This window comes from Lagopus muta, chromosome 8 (assembly GCF_023343835.1).
Source record: "Lagopus muta isolate bLagMut1 chromosome 8, bLagMut1 primary, whole genome shotgun sequence".
NCBI lineage: Eukaryota > Metazoa > Chordata > Aves > Galliformes > Phasianidae > Lagopus > Lagopus muta.
The window spans coordinates 34433584-34458480 of NC_064440.1; the positions used below are offsets into that span (position 1 = coordinate 34433584).

The 24897-nt window shown below is 54.1% G+C and overlaps 2 protein-coding genes across 4 annotated transcripts; both read left to right on the top strand.

The window, feature by feature from the left end:
- The first annotated feature begins 751 nt into the window (after positions 1 to 751).
- ASB18 (ankyrin repeat and SOCS box containing 18) lies at positions 752 to 13823 on the top strand. 3 transcript variants are annotated; one of them, XM_048953509.1, is made up of 6 exons: positions 752 to 938; positions 3627 to 3776; positions 4496 to 4763; positions 11093 to 11591; positions 12268 to 12381; positions 13088 to 13823. In XM_048953509.1, the coding sequence occupies exons 1-6, from the start codon at positions 767 to 769 to the stop codon at positions 13271 to 13273; spliced, it is 1389 nt and encodes a 462-aa protein (XP_048809466.1). In that variant the 5' UTR covers positions 752 to 766; the 3' UTR covers positions 13274 to 13823. The 3 variants fall into 3 exon arrangements, with proteins under 3 accessions (XP_048809466.1, XP_048809467.1, XP_048809468.1); XM_048953510.1 differs by having other exon boundaries at positions 13091 to 13823; XM_048953511.1 differs by having other exon boundaries at positions 825 to 938; positions 3529 to 3776.
- A 5210-nt stretch (positions 13824 to 19033) lies between these two features.
- Positions 19034 to 20588, top strand: GBX2 (gastrulation brain homeobox 2). Its single transcript, XM_048952932.1, has 2 exons — positions 19034 to 19523; positions 19974 to 20588. Exons 1-2 carry the CDS (start codon positions 19034 to 19036, stop codon positions 20498 to 20500), a joined length of 1017 nt encoding a protein of 338 aa, XP_048808889.1. The 3' UTR covers positions 20501 to 20588.
- Positions 20589 to 24897: the final 4309 nt, after the last annotated feature.

Below are 24897 nucleotides of genomic sequence, written 5' to 3' on the forward strand. Positions count from 1 at the left end.
CAAGGTGCAAGGTGTTGCAGTTGGGTGGAGGCAATCCCAGATACTTGTACAGAATGAGAGAAGTGCTCATTGGGAACAGCTCTTCAAAGAAGGACTAAGAAGACCTGGTGGACATGAGCAAGCCAGCGTGTGCTGGGGAGACACACAAGGCAAGCAGGAGACCACACTGCTGGGGAGAGAGACAGGACCGCTGCGTGACTGCTAATTAGCAAATGCCATTAGCAGCCCTGCACTGATCCGCGGCCACGTGATGCAAGGTCAGTTGGAGACAGCTTTCCCTCTCATCCCTCCACGTGACATCTCACAACATTGCTGAGGGGTTAAATAATCGGCAGCGCTGTGCCAGCCAGCCCCCAGCCGATGGAAATGTGATTCCCCCTAAAACAGGATGCACACCCAGGCTGAATTCACACACGGTAATTAACGCCGTGTGCTGCTAGGGCAGGGAGGGGACAGGGGAAGCCTGCACGTTGTATTTTTAGTGCAGCTAATAGCTGTAGGGTTTTATTCCTGTCTGCACGTTAATTGACAATCCTGAAGAGAAAAAAAAAAAGGTTAATTCCCAATAAAGCCTAGAGAAAATCGATGCAGCCTCCTGACGAGTGCGTGTTTCAGCAGGAGGCCCATCCTGCAAGGCTCCCACCCACAGGACTTTTATGGGGGCTGCTGGCGTGATGCCCACCTCCCTGCTGCATCCCCGCTGTGCTTTGTCCTCCTGCCCAGCAGCTCAGCCATAGAGGCTCGGCTGGGGGCACGGTGCTGTCACATGGGGCTGAGCAGTGCAGGAAATATAAATGTGGTGATGCGTGCCCAGCAGGCTGTCCCCACGCCGGGAGCACCCAGCCCTGCAGCAGGAGCTGGGGATGCCCATGCCAGTCTCACAGGGACCCGTAGAGCCCAGCCTGGCAGAGCCAGCCTTGCACAACCAGCCTCCCGAGGTAGGTGGGACAGCAGGCGGGTTGTCACATAACGCTGTGGGGCAGCCCCACCTGGCTTAATTATCTCTGTTTCTTTGGTGCTGGGAGGGTGCAAACCTTAAATCCATCATGGATTCAGCTTGAAGCCAGGAGCAGCTGGCCAGCCACCTTCGCATCAGGGGGTCCTGCATGCACACACAGCTGAAATTTCATTGGAAAAAAAAAAAAACATACAACAACTTGCTTTCCTGCTCCCGGAGGGCAGCTTTAAATCACTGGGTCTGGACACCGATGATTTTTACTCTGTCTAGAGACTGTGTGTTGAAGCTTTGGGGTTGGCAGAAGAAGCAACCATGATCTGAAGTCTCCGCAGTGCTATGGCAAAGTTGCTATGAGGCAGCTCATGGCAACGGCTTAGGAAACAAGCTCTTGCTTTAGTTGTTTTGATTTTGCATGTTGTGCTCTTCCGTGTGACAGCGATGAGTTTTCCTTGTAATGTGAAGCTGGTGCAGACAATTTAAGTCATTATTAATAGATATGCTTGATCTGGGGAAGTAAAATGCTTAATGTTTTGTTAAATGAGGTGTACTCTGCAAATGCTCGTATTCGAGGAGATGGTGAAGATGCTGCCCCACGTTAGAGATTAATGGTTGCGAGCCTATTGCTGATGGGGTGATCACCCTTTTCTCACCAGCATTTGGAATTTTGGACACATAAGGTGATCCCAGGTTAAATTTGGGGCAGGCCCAGGCCCTCAGAGCAGCATTTGCACAGAGACCTTGATAACTGAATGGATGGCACAACCTGAAGCTTCACAGCACACCATGGGATCTCAGCCCTCCACCACTCAAAATGGAGGCTTGCCCAGGGCTTCTAACACATCACTGCAAAGCGTGGGTCACAGGTGGTAGATTTTGATTACAGACATTTGGAAGAAATTCCTCACCCTGGGGGTGGCAATGCCCTGACACAGCTGCCCAGAGAAGCTGTGGATGCCCTATCCCTGGCAGTGCCCAAGGCCAGGCTGCCTGCATGGGGCTCTGAGCAGCCTAGTCTGGGAGATGTCCCATGGCAGGGCTTGGAGCTGGGTGGGCTCTAGGGTCCCTGGCAACACAAACCACATCATGGTTTTATAATTAACCTTAGACACCCGACCAGGGATGACTTCCCCACTTCCAGTCAGCCTCAAGATGCTCTGCAGGTGTTCTGTCTGCCAAATCCTCTCTCCAGTAAATCATTTTTGTTTCTATGATAACATTATAGATACATGGAAATACCATTTCATCCTGACAGCTTTCTCTACCCATATCAGTGGAAAAAGCACCAGACTTAGCTGGGTCCTGCATGAGGAAACTGGGAGAGGTTCATGTGCTCGTGCCACTCAGATACAAAAGGATTTTTCTTCTGCTCTCACCACTCCTGACTATTTTTAACTCCCTGCAAGTGCTGCTGTTGAACCTGTCATTAGCATGACCCAAGAAGTGAGTGCTACGTGCAAATAGATGCTGATTACAAGGCTCACAAGGAGGGGTCACGGAGCATTTCAGTGTGTTGGCAGCATTTAATGCCCGAGATGCAAACATACACAGACACCCCTTGCAAAATTAGCCCATGTCTGTCTGAGAATATCGGAGCTTCCCAGCACACACAGAGGGTGGTCTGGGGAAGGGGATGCTCTGGAAGGCTGCTGCTGTTGGGCAGGTGGTGACAACAGGGCACTCACAGCCAAGCCTCCTCAGCACCCTGCTCTTCCAGGGCCAAAGAGTCTGATGTCACTGCAGCCTCACCAAGCAAAGCTAACAGCATGGGTGCACCGAGCCAGGGCACGCACAGGTTCTCTAAGGAGCAGCCCCAAAGACCTCTCCTTGCAGAGGGCTGCAGGAAGGACCCAAGCACATGAGGAAGGGCTGGCAGGTGAAGACATGGGGCTTTTTGTAACTGAGAGCCACGAGACACAAGTCACGAGATACCAGCTCTATTCTTGGCCCCACCATGGACTTCTCCCATGACCTTGAGGGAGCGGATGGCTGCAAGCGCCCTCCTTGGAGCAGCCTGGCTCCTTTCTCTCCTATACAAGGCATTGCAGGAGAAGCAGTTCTCCCTGCCAAAGGCTCTGGAGGGTTTTTACCTCAGTGGGCTTTGCCAAGTGCTTTGCATCCTTGAGAAGACTTGCTGACACGCCAGCTGCACGGTGCTGTCCCCTGATGCAATGCACGGAATCTCTCTGTGCAGCTGTGGCGAGATGCCAACAGGTATGGAAAAGTGTCAGAGGGAAAAACGCTTTCTCATTCGGGTACTCTCTTATACAGAGCTCATGAATGTTTATACGGGGTTGGTCGGATGGGAGCTGGTTACATTTCCCAGCCTGAAACAAGGGCATTGGGATCAATCTGCCACCGGCAATTAGAACAGCCACTGAATCAAAGAGGTGCTAACGTGCACAGCCCAGGGACCACCTGACCCTCTTTGTATCGGGTATCCATTATCATCTGACCCCTCTGGAGTTATAAATATCACAACAATAGAGCCTTAACTGGATTATAATTAGACAATGAGGACAGGACAATGGAAACAATGACCTATAAAAGCCCCTCTGCCCTCCCGGCTGCAGGGGAAGCACTGGCATGGACAAGTTACCAGGACCAGTGACAGAGAGGCTGCAGATTTCTCCCAAACTGGATTCACAGCATCCACTGACATCTCCTGCAGAGAAGTACTACCAAGCCCTGGTCACAGGGAACCTGAGGAGCCTGCAGGTGCTGACAGACAGATACTATGAAGATGTCAACCTGGTGTTTGAGATCAGTAAAAACGAGATGGAGTGGCAGGTGAAAAGCCAAGCATTTTATGGACTCTCAGGTACTTTTTCTTTAGAAACCAGCCCAGATCAACCCCAGCTATTTATTAACCTAACCAAATGGGAGGTGCACAGTACACCAAAGTGCCTGGTGCTGCCTTCATTGTAACCTGTTCCTGAGATGCCTCCTTTTTGGCTAAAGGGTTGAACCCTTCTGCCTTAACCAGAAACACTCTGCACTTTGGTTGCTTTCTTCTGTTCTGTACGCACTACTAACACGGAGGGGCTGGAAAGTGCAAGAAGTGTGTGCTCGCATCATTTTCCAGGCTGGGATGGGGCACCCTGTAGGTCAGGCATGCTTGCAAGAGGGCTTGCAGCCCAGATTCCTTGGTGGCAGCTGGGAGAGGTCACCTCACTCCTGTCTGGCAGTAATGAGATGCTGGGCTGGCTTTGTACCAGCAAGAACAGTTCCTCCTGCTCTGCTGCAGGCAGGAACCCCTTGGCTGGCTTTCAGCAGCTGCCCACAGGAGAAGGGAAGGAACAGAACCCGCAGCAAGGGTGTTTATCTACCTGGCACGAGTGTCTTCTCATACCGTGCCACAGAATCATAGCATTACCTTGGTTGGAACAAAAACTTCAGGATAACCAACCATTAAACTTGACTTACTGACTCCCATCACCAAGCTATACCCCTCAGTGCCACAACCACATAAATACCTGCAAGGTTGAGTGCTTCTCCACTTCCCTAGGCCATCCTCATGCACCTCCCTCGCCCCTGCAGGGCTGTGGTCGCTGGAATACAAGCAGGAGCTGAGCACACCGCTGTGCATCGCTGCCAGCCGGGGCCACACCGCCTGCCTGCGGCACCTCCTGCATCGTCAGGCTGACCCCGATCTGGCACCGGGGGGCTGGGCCCCTCTGCATGAAGCCTGCCGTGGGGGGCACGCTGCCTGCGTCGAGCTACTGCTGGAGCACCAGGCTGATCCCAACCTCCAGAGCGACGAGGGGCTGGCCCCGCTGCATCTCTGCACCACCCGCAACTCGCTGCGGTAAGGAGAGGGCCTTCCCCCAAACCTGCCCTACCTCTGTCCTTGCAAAGATCCCTGGCCCAGGGTCGCACAGCTGCCATGCTTCCTCCTGGGAGATGCCTGGGGTTTTCTTCCCTGACCCTCAGCCCCATCCACATGAGATATCAGTGCCATTTAGCGCACTCGCTCTTCCTAATCTGATACACCCTGCACCCTTGTCCCATGGGTGGATCCATCCCAATTAGGATTATCTCAGTTTATCCTGGTTTATGAGGCTCAGCTGCGTGCATCCGCTCTCCTCTACAGCTGCATCAGTCTCAGACTCTACAGTGCTTCAGACACAGGCACGGATGTTGCATTTTAGAAATACATGTGTTTGCCCTCTCCGTGGGCTTTGTGTGTGCGTGTGTGTGTCTAGTTTCAGCCCAGTAGGACTTTAAGTGCCTGAATCATTAGGCCTGGGGAATCAGGATTTTAAAAAGAGCTCGGCCCCTTGATATCCTGATGAAACCGCTTAGGGCTGCAGCGAATTTCATTGCCTGCCAGCTTCAGTCAAAAGCCACCCTGGCTTCAAACCTCTCCCCTTAAGGCAGGCAGAGAGCTTAAATAGAAGTAGGTGTTGAAGGCAAGGTACCCACTACAGATCCAGTGTATTGTGGGCCAGATGTCAGAGATCTGTTCAAGCAAGAGCTCGGCAAAAGAAAGGCAGCCGGAGAGGAAAAGGTTTTCAGACATAAATATCTCAAACCCGTCATATAAATAAGAGCCTCTGCAATAGAGCAGAAGACACAAACCATTCAGCCAAAATCCCTGTATTAATCAAACAGCCTTGATGCGATGAGGGCTGTGTCGGCGCCCACAACACAAATTACTTCCCAGGCTGGAAGGGTGAGGGAGGATGGCACCAACAGCCCTTGTCATTAATAACAAGATGCTTCTCCTTCCTTCCCCTGGGCTCCCCTGGACAGCCCTTCTGGTGATACACTGCCGATCCATCAGCCCCCAAACCATCTCACCAGCATTCCCTAGAGCCCCACCTGGTGTGTTTTAAGCCCCTCAATCCAGAAACAGTGAGGAAGGGGCTCAGGATGTGGCCGCCAACCAGCGCATCCCTCATCCCACAGAGGTCTGAGCAAAACATAAGAGAGATCCCAATATTAGAGCCATCACCAATCTGCACGCTATTCCCCCCAAAGAGGTGGAGGGGGATGGCGGGTGAGCCAGCAAAAAGACAACACAGGGACCAGGCAGGTGCAACGTGGAAACAGCTGAGTGATAAGCCCTTGAATATTGGTGCTTTATAATGGAAATGCTGAGAGACCCTTAACTACGCTACCCGGCGCTACGGGGGCTTCTACAATAACTAAGCCAACTCCCTTGAAAGATCAAAAATTAATAGACATTTCAGACAGGTTTTGAGGTTTCGACCACTGCTTTTCAATCGCAAAGACTTTGCTAAAGTTAGAGACTGAGGAGGTCAAGCTTGAGGTAACACAAACATTTCCTCTTTGATTAGGGGGAGACTACTTTACCCTGTCTTTTTTTTTTTTTTTTTAAGTAGTAGATTTTAGGTCATCCTTAATTTTTTACTGACAATAAAGAGCAGGTCATTGACCTACATAGAGAGCTATTTTATTTTTCTCCCTCTTGATAACAATGGCCAGAACACCAATGTGCTGGGTTCTTCTATATTCCCATATACTCGGCAATTCACCATGGGGGCAGGACTTAAAACCTTTGAGCCTCTCAGTGACTGGGATAAAAAAAATTATCTGGGCTTCCTTCCAGCCATTTGAGCTTCAGAATCCATGAGATTTCAACAAAAAGGATATCAGAGCTTTAATCTAGGAGCTTTTTGAAGAGATTTAAAAAAAAAAAAGTTCCAGTAAAGTTCAGTCTTACCTTCTTCACTTTAGGAGCTGTTCATGCCAACGTCGCCCTATTTAGTAGAGTTCCTCTCCTTGACCTCTTTTTTACAGCAGAGATAATTAACATGGTGGGGTAAGATGAGTCTCTAAATTCACTGCACTCTCTCCCTGGCTCTCTCTCGTTTCCCTCTCAAGCCGGGATGATTAAAGGAGAGCGCCTTCTTTGGCACCCCAAAAAATAAAATAAAAATAATTGAGGGGGAGAGGAAGAGGCTCTGCTCTCTGCATCAGGATGGCAAGCAGGCACAGGGTGGTTTGAATGGAGAACAGGACGTGTTCTCCCCCATCCCACAGCAGTACCCCAGCAGAAGGGATGGGGAACTCAACCACAGGCACCAACTGAGCCTCTGCTCTGCTGTCCTCCAGATCTGCCAGGTTAGAAACGCTGTCCAAAGAGCACAGGATTCCCTTGGAGCTTCCCAACGGGTCTCTATGGAGGGGAAGGCCCCCAGAGCTCCCCATCCCCAGGCTCTCCCTTGCAGAAGAGGGCTTGCCATGCTAAGGGTGGGAACAGATGGCACTGCTTCTGCCCTTGGCTTAACGACTCCCTGTTGCCCTGTGCCACGTCGAGCAACGCGACTAGGAAAACTGTGCTGACAGTGAGGGCTTCCAGCAATCTGACACATCTGTTAGGCTGTCCCTCCAGCCAGAGCCACCTGCTGGCATGAAAAAAGCCCTCGGTCATCAACTCTTTCTCTCCTTTGTTGTGCTAATGCCACCCAAACCCCTTCAGAATTGTGTTTCTGGAGTACCTGGCACCCTTGGAAAGAGTTTTTTCATGCCTGACTCGGATCTTTGTGCTCACTTTTTTACTTTTCTCCACCCTGAGAGGTGGAAGAGATATTGTCTTCTAGCTCTGACCCTCTAGCTTTAGGGATAGGAGGTAAAACATGAGAAGAATCAGTGAAGAGGGGATTTTGTGTCCTTGGGACTCCCAGCAATATAAAGTGAGGCAGGGGGCAAGCACTGGAGCTCTGGGAGGTGCTTTTAAGTGAGGGTAGCTCAAATAAAGACAAGTCTGGAAGAAGCCAGCAGAAAACAGGAGTAAGAATGGTCTCCCTCTCCCAGAATTGTAGAATCATAGAATCATTAAGGTTGGAAGAGACCTTTAAGATCAATCCAGTCCAACTCTCAGCCCACCCTCACCAGGTGCAGCCAGAGAGAGGTTGCTGCAAACAAACAAACAAAAAAAAGAGCATGGATTTTGAGAGCCAGCATTTAGCATCATCTAGTGCTAAGTCAAGTCCTCTGCTCCTTTTGGCATTGTTGGAATACAAAACTCAGAGCATTCAGGGCCTCTGCTTTGGAAATTTGTTCCTCACCCAAGGAAGGCCACCTCTGTGACGGACCTTGGGCAGGAAAGAACGCACTCAGAACAGACAGTAAGCACAACTCAACAGGAGTCTTCTTTGGAAAAGAATAGGACTTTCAAGAAGTCAAAGGATGAGGTGTAACAAGAACATGCCAAGCTGAGGTGCAGGACAGCTGCACACCAACTGCTCGTGAAGATTTGGCAAAGGCAAGCTCAGGCCCTGGGCAGCATCCTTCCACATCCAGCCACCTGCCCACAGCTCAAGCATCACCATCATTCTCCAATGGGCTTCCCCTACCCAATGGGCAAAATTTGATATTAAAGAAAAGCACCTTCCTCGTCTCTTTTCTAATGATATTAGCAAAAGTTGTCCTCGCATTCAGGCCTGTGAGTGTTCCTCAAGCTGCAGGAAATGACAGACAAGATCAAGAGCAGTTCACTCTGAGCAGCCCTTGCCATGAAAAACAAGCAAGTAAAGGACAGGAAAGCCTCACTTCAACCCTAGGGAGGGAAAAGGCAGCAGCAGCAAAACAAACAGATTTTCATTACAAATATTGAGGGCTCACTCTGGTTTTGGGACAGAAATTTCCCTGAGACCGCCCCAGCCTTCTGCTCCTCCTGCTGGCTGCTCACTGCATCCCATTTCAAACCAAAGCTCTCTTTCCTAGCCTGGCTATGATGTTTCACACCGATCTCTGACTACCATTCATCTCCATGGCACCTTCACAATGCACTGTGAGCTGTGGCCAGGGCTATAGGCCAAAGGGGACAGAGCTGAGGGCACTTTGCCCTTTAGAAAGCACCCATGGCACCAACACATGCACTAGATGACAGCACCAGGCTGGTGGTTTCTTTTGCCACCTCACACCTTAAGTTTGGCTGCACTAAGCCCTTGACTTCTTGCAGTACTCCCAGAAAACCAAAGCAGAGGAGACTCAAAAAAACCCAGCAAGTTTAACCCAGCCTTGTTCAATGGGACTTCAGCCTACCTTGATGGTAAACAAGAAGATATGAATAGAAAAACGAGACGACAGACAAGCTGGAAAAGTGTTAGAGTGCATGAGTTCATCAACAGAGATTAGATGCTAAAATAAGAGCAAATAGCTAGCAAACATGAATGGCATCTACCCCATCTACAGCCCCAGGCTGGCTGCTAACCAGCACCTGCTTTTGCCCCACACATTGAAACAGGAGGCACGTGGTCCTCCTCGGGGCCCACAATTTCCACAGGAGATCACCCCTTATTTATAGCCCCTCACTGACATTACAGAGGGAAAAATCCACCACCAAACAACTTGGGTTTCCTCCAGCAAGTTGGATGAGATGAAGCCATAGAACTCAATAACAAAAACAGCATCTGGGAAAGGTGGGATTTCCAGACTGCTGTGCCTGGAGGAATATTTGGGATGTTGAGAGGAGTTTGACTCCCTGCAGTGTCAGCTGTCCTGCAATACATTCCTGCTCCATGGGATATGACTGCTGCAGCATGGCCTCTTCCCCCAGACTCCCCTCCACACCTCCTAGCAAGGACTGTGCTGCTGCATGCTCTCACCTAAGGCAGAAACATCTTTTTCCACTGGTACAACAGCACAAGTCATTGCTTGAAACAGGGGTCATGTGTGTTTTGAAGTGAGATCTGCCCAGTACATGCAACAGTTCTGGGGTAAATTCATTCCTTTCCAGAAGGAAATGCAGAGACCAACATGCATGACAGCCAGCCTGAGCTTATCACCTGCACTGTCAGATTATGTCTTTTGCAAAGCCTAAGTTCAGAGGACTATTTTAGGTCCATAGTATCAAACATCAATTAAGGAACAATGGACACAGAGCACAGAGAAAGTATTCAGTGTAAGATTCCTGTGCAAGCTGCCGCCTCAGAACTAAAAAGACCAATTAAAAAACTAGACCTTGGGGTTCTTTTAATGTCTTGTTGAAACACTGGCAGCAGATCCAGTGCAGTCTGGCAGGGTCTGGAAGCACTACACCAACAAAGGCTGAAGAAATATTCTGGCCACACTGTTCTGCAGCAGCTTCCCCAGCAAACTGGGGCTTGACATGCACAGGAGAGCGGACCAGGGAGGTGCTGTTGGGTCCTGCACTGCCAAGGACAGCAAGTTCTTAGCAAGCCTCAAGAAGGAGTGCTGCTGCAGAAACCAGAGCGCCTCCAGTAACCTCTGTTTTATTTATTATTATTAATATTTCTGCTATTATTATCCTTAGGTACGTTACCATTCATCTGGGGCAGACAAAGCAAGCACTGCTCTGGCACCGTGCTTCTTCCCCAGGGCTCTTCTTCTTCCCCATCCCTCTCTGTTCCCACTCAGCTTCTCATTTTGCTTCTGCACTGCTACCTGACCCCACAGAAGGCCCCAGAAAACACCCGAAATAGCTAAAAACACAAATGCTTGGTGCCACAAAGCTCAGCCCCTACAGCTGCGTGCCTCCCTGCCCCCACAGCACCCAGTCCTGGAAACATAGCAGCCATCCTGATTCATTAGGACTGGCTGATCACATCAGCTTACTCAGACACATATACACGCAAAACCCATAGCAGCATACCCAGCTCTTTCAGCCTCTATCTGTTGTCAGAAGGATTCCTAACCTCAGGTGGAAGAAGGTGTCCCAAGTGGTGCTCCAGAGACCACTTGACCCCAAGGCATGAATGTCAGCTGAGGCTTTGGGTTATGTAGATCTTCTCCAAAGTACCCCAGGAGATGAAACTGCAGCCAACAGAGGGACAGCATGAAGGAGCCCATCTCCCTATGTGTCCTCATTGTGGCCCTTTAGTTGAGACAGAACCCAGCCCACAGCCAACTGAGGGCATCTGCATGAGCATGGGCACAGCCAGGCTGAAAACCCTCATCCACCAGTGGTGTAGGGACAGCATGAGCTTGGTTGTCATAGCAGTCAAAAAAATGAATGAAATTGCTCTAAGGCATGAGGGAAATGTTATCCAAACCACCACCAGAGTGGAAACACTGCACCAAAGTGCAGAGCAGCCCTCTGTTGCACCCTGAAATCAATGGTTGCACCACAGCCCCGTGGGATCCCAACCTTTCCCCATCCTCTCTGCAGACCCCCCAACACACACCCATACCATGGCTTTACAGATGCGCCGAGCTGCTGCTGAAACATGGAGCCACCATTGACCTGCCCAGCGAGGACAGCGGGGAGACAGCACTGCACGTGGCAGCCAAGCACGGCCTCTATGACCATGCCCACCTCTACCTAAAGCACGGGGCAGAGGTGGATGCCCGCAGCACCCGGGGTGAGACAGCTTTGGGGTTAGTCTGCAGGCAGGCCCCGGATGCTGTTGAGGATGCCCTGCAGCTGTGCAGGCTGCTTGTGGTGCATGGAGCCAAGCTGGATGCACACGACGAGCTGCAGAGGAGCCCTCTGCATGAAGCCTGTGGGGCAGCCAACAACGTGCTGGTGAAGTTCCTGCTGAGGCGTGGGGCAGATGTCAATGCCATTGACTACAACGGCATCTCCCCGCTGGGCTGTGTGCTGCAGGCAGCTGCCTTCAAGCAGGAGCTGAGGCCTCACCTGGTTGTGCAGCTGCTGCTCAACTACGGATCCCAAAAAATATGGCCCCATGCCTTTGCCAAGGTATTGGTGTGTGGAAGCAGGTTGGGCTGTGGGTGGGCTAGCATAGCGTGGCGTGTGGGGGTTTGAAATCAGGATCCCCTCTGCTTGGTTTTGTTATGTCCATCAAGCCCAACCATCACCTGGCACCACTAATTGGTGTTCCTCAGTGCCACATCCACACACCTCCTGAATACCTCCAGCAATAGGATCTCCACCACCACCCTGGGAAGCCCCTTCCAATGCTTGATCCCTCAGTCCAAGCATTAATTCTTCCCCATAATCAATCTAAACCTCCCCTGCTGCAACTTGAGGCCATTTCCACGCATCCTAATATCACTGGGCTTGGCACAGCAGCCATCAGTGCAGTCTTGTTATGGCTGTGCGTCTCATTGATTTTACATCAAACAATCAAGAAAATATTACCCAGGCTTAACACTCACAAGCCAAAAATGTAAACAGGAGGCAAGAGCCACATCCAGATGAGACACTGCCACAACAAGGCAGTTGTTGCCTTCAAATACATGTCCAAAATACACAGAGGCAGATAGCAACTCAGATCCATAAGGGACCACCCCAGTCACCCTCTAAGAGGGCAGAAGGGAGGGATGAACCTCATCGACAGCTTACAGAAAACATTGCACCCTGGGAAATGCCATCTAACCCCCCAATCACCTGTTCCCTCTTTGCCCATGAGTAGGTGCTGAGGTCCTGTGCAGCTGTGCCAGAGATCATTGAAATCCTCATCAACTCCTACTCACAAATCCCCATCTCTGAGAAGTGGGTGGAGGCTGTGCCAGAGGAGGTCCTGCAGGTAAGGCTAGAGCAAAGGGGCCAGCTGTACAGCACAGCCCACCCCCATGCTGTGCCACAACAGGAACTGGTGCCAGCAAGAAAATAAACCAAAATGCTGTCACAAGCAGGTAGCTTCCAGGTGACCAGACAAACCAAACAGGGTCCCAGAAAGAAATTAAAACACTTGAAGCTCCCTTTGTTGAGAGGTGTAGTGCTATAATAGGTGCCACAAAAGCAGAGTGGCAAAGTCTTCGGCTACAGCAAATGAGACAGAAAGAGGATAGATGGATCTTTCCTTTAGAAGACCTCAGCTAGACAGGGATCTCCAGCAAGGGAGGCCCTCACCTCTACTGCCAACTCTTAAATAAGGTCTGGGAAGGGGTGGATCCTGGCTCCAGCCCTTCCAATCACTCTGGTACATTGTTTGCACCTGAGCTCCCTTGGGTTGGCCCTGCCTTCTCAAAAGGTGCTCAATCACTGCTTCAGGCCATGACTTAGCATTGCCACTACAGGAGGAAAAAAGAATGAAAATAGAAAACAGAAATAAGTGTAGCTGTAAGCATTGGAGCCCATTTTACTTCTCACCTTTGCATCACCAAACACTGACGGCAGATTTCATACCTCCTCCCCTTAGATCTCCATCTCTGGCTTCCTTGGCTTAACTAAATAGCAGTAATAATAATAATAATAAGGTGCTTATTTATTTCCCCTGCCTCTCTTTGCAGCAGCACCAGCCATTCTATGAGTCCTTGTTCCGGCTGGCAGGCGCAGTCCGGTCCCTACAGCACCTGTGCCGTTCCACCATTCGAAAGAAATTTGGCAGCCGGTGCCACTGCCTCATCCCATCACTGCCCGTGCCCAAACCACTGCTGGATTATCTGCTGCTGGAACCCGAGGGTGTCCTGCTCTGAATGCACAGCCATCCTCTGTATCTTCCCCGTGGCAGCATCCATTGCTGCTGGCCAAGCAGAGGAGCCACCGTCGTCATGACAGACCGGTGCTTTTCAGGGACTTCTAGCATAACCAAAATGTGCTTTCAGCTGTAATTTGGTATGGATTTGTTTGTTTCTTTCTTTTCTAATTGTGCTTTCCATGGATTGTAAGGAGTAATAAAATGAGGAGTGGCTGCTACAGGTGTGCTGCAGGTGTGGGTGACATTCAGGACCAAGGAGCTCACAAGGATTCTCACCCACTCCCCTGGCTGCGGTGCCATCTCCTGTGCCCATTCTGCCTGTCATTGTCAACAGGCACGGAGGATGGTGGGCATGCAGCCCTTTGGGCTGTCTTTGCCTGTGGTGCCTTGGCACAAAACAGCAGGGAGCATTTGGATCCCCACATGATTGACTGCTGAAGCAAAGCACGTGTGTGCACACACCCCTTGGAAGCACTCACCCAATTGTTTCACTGCTCAGTGACACTCACTATCAAATAAAATAAAGGAGGGGGGAGAATCAGCCTTTTTTTTCATGTTGGGCTGCACAGAGCTCAGAGCTCTGCGCCCACGCAGCCCTCCTCTATTCACTACAGTGATGGGTACAGGATGGAGGCCCTGATTCCCACAGCCGGTGCTGAGCATGGAGATGGTGAAGAGAAAGAAGTTCCTCGCTGGAGTTCTGGAAGTGATCCCTGCCAGATGTGCACAGATGTGCCATCCGTGCCTCTTGACTCCGCCTCCTGGGCCGCGGGAATTACCCCGCTGCAAAGCACGTGTGACACGCTGCTCGGTTGCTTTGCACGTTTGTTTCGGGGTTTAAGTGGGGAATTGGAAGCTGCTGGGAGGAGAGCAGCCGTGCCCTAGCTGGGCTGTGCTAGGAGACAGCGGGAAGCTCGCGGGGGGGGGGGGGGAATCGCGGACACGCGTGGGAAGCGGCGGCTGCGCGGCTGCGCGCGTCCCGCAGGGGGCGCCGTGGGAACGGCGGAGCGCGGCCGGTGGGAAGGGAGGGAAAGGTGAGATAGAAAGCGAAAGAAGAGAGAGAGAGGAAAGGTAAAATAAAAAATAAATATAAAAAAAGAACTGTAAGGAAGCCGTAAAAGCCAACTGAAAGACAAGGAAAGAGCGAAAGAAAGAAAGAAGGCAAAATTAAAAAAAAATAAATAAATCCAGATCCCGACCGGGAAAAAAAAAAAAAAATAAATCGATACAAAGGACAAAAACAATAATAACAACAAAATAGTTTTGCGCTGCTTTTGTTGGTTTTGCCCGTTTTCTCACGGCTCGACTCCGCGAAGTTGCAAAGTTGAGCGGCCGCGCAGTTCTCCGCAGCCGCGGAGGGCAGTGAGCGGGCGGGGGCTGAACGGCAGCCGGAGGCGGGAGGTCGCATTAACTTGTAATACGGAGCCACATAAAAATGCGATTATGACTGCTAAACAGAACGCAGTAGGCTGCTAGTTAAGACAATGAGATTTCCGGGAAGCGATGCATAAATTCTTCAAAAATGACACATTTTTCACGTTTCATTCCAATTAAATTACTGAGGCAGCTAACACACGATACATTTGGGTGAAATGAAGGCTTTCCGGGAGGCTTTTGTCGGTCTCTCTGGATGCGCGTGGTTTATGGAACGCGGTTCCTATTAAGCCGCTATTAAGGCGGAATGTCGGAGCCCCCGCTCCTCGCCCTGCCCCGGGGGGTCGGGTCCGGCTTTGCTCCCCACTCCCCGCAGCCGTAGGGGATGCCGAGAGCCCCGCGCGGCAGCTTCCGTCCCCAAAAACCCCCAAATGCTGGGAATGAAGGCGGCCATGGGCTGCGCTTTCCCAGGGGGCTGGGAATGGAACGGGGCAGGGAGAGACAGGACGGGACCGCAAAGGGGAGGGGACACCTAAAAGAGACCAGAGGAGACCTCGAAGGGGACTCCGAGAATGATCCCAAATGGGACCGCGAGGGAAAATCCAACGGAGACCCCAAAGGGGATCCCGAAGTCTCCCATCGAGGGGTCCCTGCGGGGTCCTGATCCCCCCACCCCGGGCAGGAGCCGGCCCAGAAGCCCCGGGGGGGTCCCGTGCTCCTATCGGAGCCCCCCCAGCCCCGACCCGGCCCCGGCGTTGTGTTTGCAGAGCGGTGGCAGCTCGCCGGGGCGGGCGATGCGCAAAGCGATACGAATCAGAAATGAGATTTTGAAGTCCTAATGAACCTGATTGCATGAGCATTTATAATCCCCCATGGCTTTAAATGAAATCAGATATAATCAGGAGCTATGGGGAAAGGGAGTGTTTACAGGCAGAGATTGGGAAGTGCTGCTGTATTAGTAAAGATGCTGTTCCTTCTATTGATGTCTGAAATGATGGATAATGTGAGAATGGCAAATATACTATTTGTCTAATGGCTCTGCAATTAAATTCCCCTGTAAATGACCCATGCCTCATTTCATCCTAATCTATGGAATTTTGATTGAATTCGTCAGCTCTAATTGAAAAATACTGCGCTTTAATGTCTGCGGTGCTGTTCCAGGACCGCGGTGGTTTTAATGAGCCGGTGCCCCCTGACCCGGGAATATTTGAGACTTTTCTCCGGGATTGGAGGCGGCGGAATTCCCCCATATGTGCCCGTGTGGGTCCCCCCGATCCGCTTCTGTCCCTCCGAGCGCCGTTCTCCTCTCCGCTCCTTCGCCGCTCCCCAGATATTTTGCCTGCAGTTTTCTACATCCGAAAAAAGAATCAGATCCCGTTCCCCACCGCTCACGTCCGAACGAATTCGGGGCGTTCAACGGTGCTGCCGGAGCCTCTCTCCTTCCTGATAAAGCCGTCCGCATGCACGCAGAGGATCGGGGCGATGGGGGGGGGTGGGGTGGGGGGACATTCGTCCTTTTTGCCTCCTCTTTCCAGCCCGAAAATGCAGTGGAGAAAAGATTGCGGGATAGGGGGGGGGGGGGGGGAGGGGAGAGGGAAGGGTTGGGGGGGAGGAGGGGAGAGGGAAGGGAGGGGAGTTTGTTAAGGAAAGAAAAATAGTAAATTAAAAGAAAAAAGGAAAAAAAAAAGGGGGGGGGGGGGGGCGAAGCGGGGGGAGATGAGGGAAAGGATGAAAAAAAAAAGCGCACCAAGGAGCACAACCCAAAGTGCCGGATGCAGAGCGACGAGGAGGAGCCCCCAACCCCCCATCATGAGGGCTCTGCAGGGGCTGCCCCGACTCATCCCTCGTTCGGAGCAGTCGGTGCCGCTCCCGGTACCGCTGCCCGCAGCCCCACAGCCGCATCTCTACCCGATCGGTGCCCTTGGGGCGGCTCAGCCCCGATCAACGCAGCGGAGGGGTGTGTGTGTGTGTGTGTGTGTGTGTGTGCGTGTGTTGAACATATCCCCGGTGTGCCGGATCTGATGGGAATCATCTCGCCGGGTTCTCCCCGAAGCCGAGTTTTGCTTTTGATAAAGTCATCGGTTGGGCTGTCAGGAGCAGAACGAAGCCGAGCCCCGTACGCGCATCACCAGGCACCCTCCATACCATGCATACCACACACCATGTACCCCCATGCCGTGTACCCGTGTACCTCGCATCTTATACCCATATCCGTACATCATGTATATTCGCTTTTTTTTTTTTCTTTTTTTTTTTTTTTCCCTCTCTTTTTTTTTTCTCCAAAACCCGAGTTATTTCTGCTTGGTTGTTCGTTTTTTGGGAGATAATCAGCCAAAAACACCTTCTACCGCTTTAGCGCACACGGTCTCTCCCCTCCAGCAACCAGCCCCAATTCTCCCTCTTTAAAACACGACTCCAAAGCTCCATCCCTAGAAAGGATTTCGGGGCGAACTCAGAGCCCCCGTGACAGCTCAGCGATGCGGGGACAACCGAAGAGCGGGGATTTTTTGGCTCCCACCCCCCGGTGCCGTCCCGCCGGGGTTCCCCGCCCGCCGCTCCCGGCCGCAGTGCTGCTCTGCACCCCCGGCACCCGGCGGTGTTTCCTAACGGAGCGCTATCGGCCGCCGCAGAGCCGAACAAAGCCCATCTCCGGCGGTAGAAAAAGTCACTTTTGTCCGGAGGGGGGGGTGGTGGTGGTGGTGGAATTTTTTTTTGTAGGGGGCCGACGACAAACGAGGGCAGCGGGCGTGGGGCGGCGGGACGCAGCGGCACAGCGATACGAGGACGGAGGGTAAAAAGGATGAAGATATTCAATTCTGAGCGCTCAGCGGACGGCCGAAACCCGCTCCTCCGATGGCATTCGGGTGGAAGGAGCGGGGCACCGTGGGAGGAAGGGGATTTTGCCCTCGTCCCCCCGCGCTGGAGCCCCGCAGCCCCGCGGAAACGGCAGTGGGGGGAGGACAGTGCCAAAAGGACGGCAACGGAGCGCCCGAGGCGGGGATGGAGAGAGCGGATGAGTTTTCCCGGCCCACGGAAGACGGAGCTGGGCCCCAAAGCCCCCATAGAAGACCTCAAAGCTCCCAAAGGAGCGCGCATTGGAGGAGAAAGGGGGGAGGGCCTGCACCCCAACAGCGATAAACTCCATAGCAAGGTCACTGGGGCCGAACTCCCACCGACCCCATAAATGGGGCTTGGGCTCAAAATCCGTTCAGGGGCTGGTTGGAAGAGCACGGCCCCACACCGGTGGGGGGAGGCTGCCAGGACTCCCAGCTCCGGGAAGGCAGCTGTGGGGTACGGCTCATCCCCGGCACACACCGAGCGTGGACCCCCAAAACAAGAGGGAGGCCGGCCGAAGGCCGCGACCCCCCCAGGTCGGGGACGCTCCGTCCCCGTGCCCTTATTTTTTCTCTTTTTTTTTTTTCCTTTTAAATTTTATTTCCCGAACCGCTCCATCCTTGCTGGGAACACCCCGTAATTGCCTTGCTTTGCCTCTTCTCCTCTCTCGTTATCGTTATTTACGGTCTTTTGGAGTTGCGCAAAGTTCCCTTCACGTTCAATTTCCAAGTTTGGGGCTTTTTCCTCTCCCCCCCCAGCCCCCCTTTCCCTTCTTTTTGTGTTCGCGTCCCTCCTTTTGTCCCCGCGCTCCGAGAGGCTGCGATGAAGGCGGCGGCCGCGGGGCCGTAATTCCGCCGCGGCGATGAATGGAGCTCCGCATAATGGAGGGGGGGAAACGACGACGACGGACAGCTTCGGAGCCGGGGGGGGGGGGGGGGGGGGGGAAAAACTGATAAAAGTGAAAAAAAAAAAAATAATAATAAAAAGGAGAAAAGCGGGAAGAAAGGAAAAATAAATAAGAGAAATCGGAAGAAATAGAAACAAACAATTCAAACGAACAATTCAGATAAAAAAATAATAATAATAACATGAAATAACAGCGTTAAGAAAATAAGAATGAATGGAAAAGGAGGGGGGGTCCGGTGCCGGGGGCCGACCCGCCGCGCTCAATGGGAACGCCCCGTCCGGAGGCGGAGAGGAGGGGCCGTGGGAATAGTGGGCGTGGCCTCCGCGTTAGGCCCCGCCTCTCAGAGCCGCCTGTCCAATGGGCGGCGCTCTCGGCGGGCACGTGGGGCGGGCCGTGTTCCCAGCCGGGCAAAATGTGAATGGGCGCGGGGGAGCGGGCGGGCAGAGGCAGCGCGGCGCGGGGCGGCGGGGGGCGGCCGGCCCCGATGTGCGGGCGGCGGCGGCCCCGCTCCGCCCCGGCTCGGCCCCACGCGTGGGCGCTGCGCGGCGCTGAGCTGCGGGAGCCGGAGCCCGAGCAAGAGGAGGAGGAAGAGGAGGAGGAGGAGGAAGAAGGTGGTCGCCGCTGCTCCTCCGCCGGCCCGGCATGAGCGCGGCTTTCCAGCCCTCGCTGATGATGATGCAGCGCCCGCTGGGAAGCAGCACGGCCTTCAGCATCGATTCGCTCATCGGTAGCCCCCCGCCGCCCGCCCCCGGCCACTTCGTCTACACCGGCTACCCCATGTTCATGCCGTACCGGCCCGTCGTGCTGCCCCCCCCGCCGCCCGCCCTGCCGCAGGCCGCCCTGCAGCCTCCGCTGCCCCCCGCGCCGCCCCCGCCGCTGCCCGCATTGCCCGGAGCCTTCTGCCCTGGGCTGGCGCAGGGCATGGCCCTCACCTCCACGCTGATGGCCGCGCTGCCCGGCTCCTTCCCCGCCTCCCCGCCGCGCCCCGAGGCCGCCAGGAAGTTCGCCCCCCCGGGGAACTTCGACAAGGCCGAGGGATTGCCCCCCCCGGACGGCGGCGGAGGAGACGACGGCAAAACTGGGGGGGGACTGCTGCCCTTCCCCGCTGCCGACGCCGTGCACGCATCGCTGGGTGAGTGCGGGCCGAGGGGGGGGGGACGGGGACGTGTGGGGATGGACCCCTGGGCTGGGGGGGGACCGGACTGCAGGGGCTCGGGGTGCGAGGGCGACGAGACTTCTTAATTTTCTCACTTCTCCCGGCCCGGAGAAGGGAGGTTCGGAGCCCCTCGCTTTGACTGAGCCGTTGGAATTCGGCGCTCTGAGGCCGGGGGTCGGTGGCTCTCTATTAATAAATTGGAGCATCTGAATCGGGTGTCCGGGCCCGGTGGTTCGCTGCCCGCGTTTCGATTCAGGCTTCGTAATCGTCGGGTGCCTGGAACGGGGCTTCGGAGCCCCTCGGTTCAGTACAGCCGTTGGAATTCGGGTTCCTGGGGCCGGGGGGTTCTCAGCCCTCGGTGACATCTAAACTCCGGACACGGGGCTTTGGGTCCTGGCCCTAACGGGGCTCTGTGCTCGGTTGCAGCCGGGGCCCTCCGCGGCGGCCCCAAAGACGATCCCAAAGCGGAGGAGGAAGCGAAGGGCCGCGAGGAGAACTTCTCCATGGACAGCGACCTCGACTACAGCTCCGACGAGAACGGCCCCGCGCCGGCGGCCCCGCGGGAGGAGGACTGTGGTACCGCGTTGGAGGAAAACCCCCCCAGCGCCGCCAACGCCGCCGCCAACGCCGCGGCCACGGGGAAGAACCGACGGCGACGGACGGCGTTCACCAGCGAGCAGCTGTTGGAACTGGAGAAGGAGTTCCACTGCAAGAAGTACCTCTCGCTGACGGAGCGCTCGCAGATCGCTCACGCCTTGAAGCTGAGCGAGGTGCAGGTGAAGATCTGGTTCCAGAACCGGCGAGCCAAATGGAAGCGGGTGAAAGCGGGCAACGCCAGCTCCAAGGCGGGGGAGCCCTCGCGGAACCCCAAAATCGTGGTACCCATCCCGGTGCACGTCAGCCGCTTCGCCATCAGGAGTCAGCACCAGCAGCTGGAGCAGGCGCGGCCCTGAGCGCCGCTGGGGGGGCAAAAAGTTGACAAACGGGGTTTTCGCCGGACCCGCAATGAAAAGCGAAACGAACGACGGAAGCCAACCCTCCCCCCCACATCCCCCCCCCCCACACATCCCCCCCTCCGAAAAAAAAAATAACAGCCAACAAAGCAAAACAACCCAAACAAACACCTCCTTGCCTCCCCCCTTAAAATAAATCTAGAAGCGACGCGACCCCACCGGCGACCCACGAGAGATACGGCGGCAGCGAGCGGCAGAACTGAAGGCGGAACGCCGTACGGAGCGGGGACCGGGACCGCACCGCCCCGCACCGCCCCGGGGGTAACGGCGCTGGGGGAGCCGTCGGTGCGGGGCCGCCCCTCGCAAAGCCGTTTTGAGAGGGGTAAAAGAGAGAGAGAGAGAGAGAGAGGGGAGGGGGGGGTGGGGGGGAGGAGAACGAACGGACAGACGGACGGACAGACGGACACCGAGGAAAGCACGAATTCAAGCGTTGTGGTTTAATTTATTTCGATGTAGCCCGTTTCCTTCTAAGTTATGAAATTTAAGGAGCCAACTCCCGTCTTGTGAATAAAAGCCGAGAAAGAAACAAAAAAGGGACACACGCGCACACACACACGCACAAAATACCCGCACACCTCCCCTCGTGCCTCCCCCAACCTCACCCTTCGCCCCGGCTCGGGCGCAGCGTGCGGCGGTTGTTGGGTTTTTCGGCTTTTCGCCTTTTCTTTTCGGGTCCTCCCGGAGCGCCGGACGGAGACGCCTCCCCCTCCACCTCCCTGCGGGGTTCGTTGCGACCTCGGAGGTGGGGGGGAATCGGGTGAGGGGGGGGGATGAGCTTTTATCCCTATTTCGCCTTTTTTGGGGGGATGGAAAAGAGAGAGGATTTGCTGGGAAAAAAAAAAAGTGAGAAAAAGGGGAAAAAATGAGGAAAAATTAATAAAGCAGCTCGGTGAGGAGGGAGCACGGGAGAGAAACGGGGTTCTGCGGCGGCGTCGCGCACTTCATTTTATTTTGTTGTGTTGTGTTTTGTTTTGTTTTCCTATTTTTTCCCTTTTTTTAACGGGACGGCCGCAGCACTTCGCTTCTTTCCCTTCATTTTGGGATCGTTCCCGTGCGGGGTCGGGACACGCGTGAGATCCCCTCGTGGGTCCCCTGCTCTCTTCCTTTCAATTCATTCCGTACGGTCGTTGTTACCGAGAATGGACGGAAGGGAATCGCGGGCCCCCCCCCCCGGGGGTGTGGGGGCACTTTGGGCAGCGGTGAGGGGATTGAGGGGGGGGGGGGGGTCCCTTCGCATGGGAGCGGGGCTGGGGGCGGAGGGGCAGCCCCGGGCCGGGCCGGGGGAGGTAGGAGATAAACAACGCGGGGCTGATGGCTGTCATCATCGCCATCATCGCGGTTTCATTTGGCTGCCTAATGAGTCAGAGCGCGGGCAGAGAGAAAAATTGTCAATCGCCCGGGCTCTAATGAATTTTTTTGCAAATTGTAATCAAGCCAGGCCGTCTCAGCTCGCTGATTAATGAGACCCAGGAGGCCCGGCCAGCACCTCGGCTTTTTATTCCATCCCGTCCTCCCCGCACTAAATTAACAGCAACTTGTCTGAGCTTCAAATTAACTCCCAATGATTAATTCTGATGGGGGGGTCTGAAGAATAGCTCGTCCTAATAGGCGCTGGCCTCTGATGCTGTTTGAAATTAATACACTTCCCCTTTGGCTGCCGGCTTTAATCCAAGGTTGGGCTTTGACATCACTCTATTTGTTGTTCCAATAAATTCCTCTCGCATCTGCAGATCAAATAATTGTGCCGTGCGGGGAGCGCTGCCCCACGGCCCCGATACAGAGGGAAGGAGAGCTGCTGCCCCGAGAGCAGGGCTGTAGGACCCCCCCTATACGTGCCATATTATAGATTTTATATCGTATTTATGCTGCATCCATCAGCAGGAGGATGCCCTCTCTGCTGTTCTCCCTTAACGAAGCCGTCACTGCTTTTTGCTGCTATCCCCTCCTCTCCTTCCCCAAACCAGGAGGGGGTCCTCAACTCTTTTGGGGTGCCCGGCTGCCTCCCCTCTTGTGTTTCTTTGCATGGACCTAATTGGTGTTGCTGTTTCAGTTGGGGCTCTGCGCCTTCTGCCTGCCGCCTCGGTGTGCAGGATGGGGGGGGGGGGGGGGGGGCCTATCCAGCCTGCAGGAGCCCCCCGGGTGCCCACATGGGGCTGCAGAAGCTGCTGAGGGCATCAGAGCTGAGCAACCCCCCCTCCATCCCCAGGAGGTACGCAATGTGCCCTATGGGGGATCCCCCTGTGGGGTCAGCTGCCATGAATGGGGCTCAGTCCCATCCACACCCACAACCCTTTCGGGCCGGCAAGCAGCAGTGGATGCAAAGCACTCCATCTCCCTCGTAAAGCAGCCGGCACCCCAACGTGCCAAAGCAACACCGTATGCAGGAAGACAACCTGTATGAATTATAAATTGCCTCGCGAAGCCCGATTGCTGCTCCAAAACACTCAGAACTGTTTGTGCACGGGATGCAGCAGCGCAGAGATGGGGAAATCCCACCGGGCCCAGGACAAATTCCCTCCTAGAGGTTGGGGTCCTGCAGCCGAGCCCCCATGTCCCCTCCTGCCCCCCGGCCGCCCCTCGCTTGCTCTTTTCTCCCTCCTGCTACGCCCGGCCCATAGAGAGCCTTAATCTATTTATTTCGAGCCACTTCATCCTCTCTCCAGCTTTTGTCCCGGCCTCAGCCTCCGGCTTTGTGGCAGGGCCGCTGAGGTTCTCAAAGCCCCTTCCCCTATAGTTTGAGGTCTCCTTGCCTGCCTGAATTACAATGGATAAAACAGGATTACACTGACCCGATCCCATCGCGCCCTCCCTCCGGCTCTGCAAAGCCGCTCGCAGAACTTTCCTCCGGCTCTGAGCAGCCCCGTTCGGGCTCAGGAGCTGCACCAAGGGGCTGCGTTCCTAAAGGACAGGGGGATGGAGAGTTTGTGATGCTCCCATCCCATCAATTAACAGAGCGAAAGGAGAACTCGGGGCTTGGGCTCTTCTGAGCGATGCTGCGGCTGTGGTCTGATGCCATCTATCAGGATGTTACCACCCCGAATAAGGGCTGATTTTAAAGCACACGGCTATATTCTTTATTTTTCCCACCGATGAATGAGCTCTGAAGCCCACAACTGCTCTTTCTCCCCCTCCCCAATTATTTTCATATTTCAACATTTCCAAAGCGGCAATAAGTTCCTGCGAAAGAAGGGTAATAGGAAGGCTCTCTAAGAGAAATTGTTAATTTGGGATTTATAAAGGACTTTCCTTAATGAATAATAGTTGAGATCGATCTGTCTTCCTGCCTCATTCTGCAAAGTAACATTTGTAAAGCGAGCTGATCCCAATTACTCCCTCTAATAACTGTCTCCATTCGGTGAGCGGTCTCCGAGGGACGGTGCAGAAAAGCCCCTCTCCCATAGTGCTGCCTTATTTGAGGTCTTCCAGGCCCTCATGCCCCGTATTCCCCTTCTCCCTGCGTAGCTCAGCTCTCACACCCAGTGGGAGGGATGCTCAGTCCTGGGGCTGCACACCCCTGTGGGGCTGCAGGGAGGGATGCTGCAGCCGAGAGTGGGTTTGGCCACGCTCAGAGCCTTCTCCGGCTGCTTTGCCATTTCTTCCCTTTCATCTCACCCCACACTTTGGCAAAATAAATACCCCCCCTTTGTAATGCCTCCGAGCGGCCGGAGGGAGCTGAGAAGGGGATGCTCCGGGTGCTGGAGATGGGGAAAATCCCATCATATTTGTTCACCTGGCATGAACCTCGGCACGGCAGCCAATAAATAAATTGGAACCATCTCCAGACCTGATTAGCTTGCTAATTAAGCTCAGTTACAGGGAAATCGGCAGTCCATCAGCCTGCCCGTTACCAGGTGGATGTGCGGAGCAATAGGTGAGGTGCAGAGGAAGGGCTGCACCAAAATCTGCTCTCACAGCGCCCAGAGGAGCTCACTCAGATGGGGCAGCTGACAGCCTCTGTGTCCCCATGGGGATGCAGCTACCTGTGCTGGTGCAAAGGAAGGCTCAGGTTGGATATTAGGAAGAATTTCTTCTCAGAAAGAGCCGTGATGTAGTGGCACAGCTGCCCAGGGAGTGGTGATGGATCACCATCCATGGGGGTGTTCAGGAACCACGGGGACGTGGCACTGAGGGATGTGGGCAGTGGGCCTGCTCCTCCGATCCCTTTGGCTCTCCTCATCCTCTCTTTGGCCAACACAAGGAGCTTCTCTGGCTTAAAAACAAACAGATCTGGAAATGGAGGAGCGCAGATTGGTCAGGGCAGTATGCAAATAAATACGTGCTAATTGCTGGCAGCAGCGTTGCATGTCAAGTGCAGTTATTGCGGCCACATTTATTGG

Coding starts and splice junctions, on each gene's coding strand:
- ASB18 (XM_048953509.1), top strand. CDS start 767: ATGGGGCTGAGCAGTGCAGGAAATATAAATGTGGTGATGCGTGCCCAG. Junction 3,777..4,495: donor AGCATTTTATGGACTCTCAG/GTACTTTTTCTT, acceptor TCGCCCCTGCAG/GGCTGTGGTCGCTGGAATAC. Junction 11,592..12,267: donor GGCCCCATGCCTTTGCCAAG/GTATTGGTGTGT, acceptor GCCCATGAGTAG/GTGCTGAGGTCCTGTGCAGC.
- GBX2 (XM_048952932.1), top strand. CDS start 19,034: ATGAGCGCGGCTTTCCAGCCCTCGCTGATGATGATGCAGCGCCCGCTG. Junction 19,524..19,973: donor CGCCGTGCACGCATCGCTGG/GTGAGTGCGGGC, acceptor GCTCGGTTGCAG/CCGGGGCCCTCCGCGGCGGC.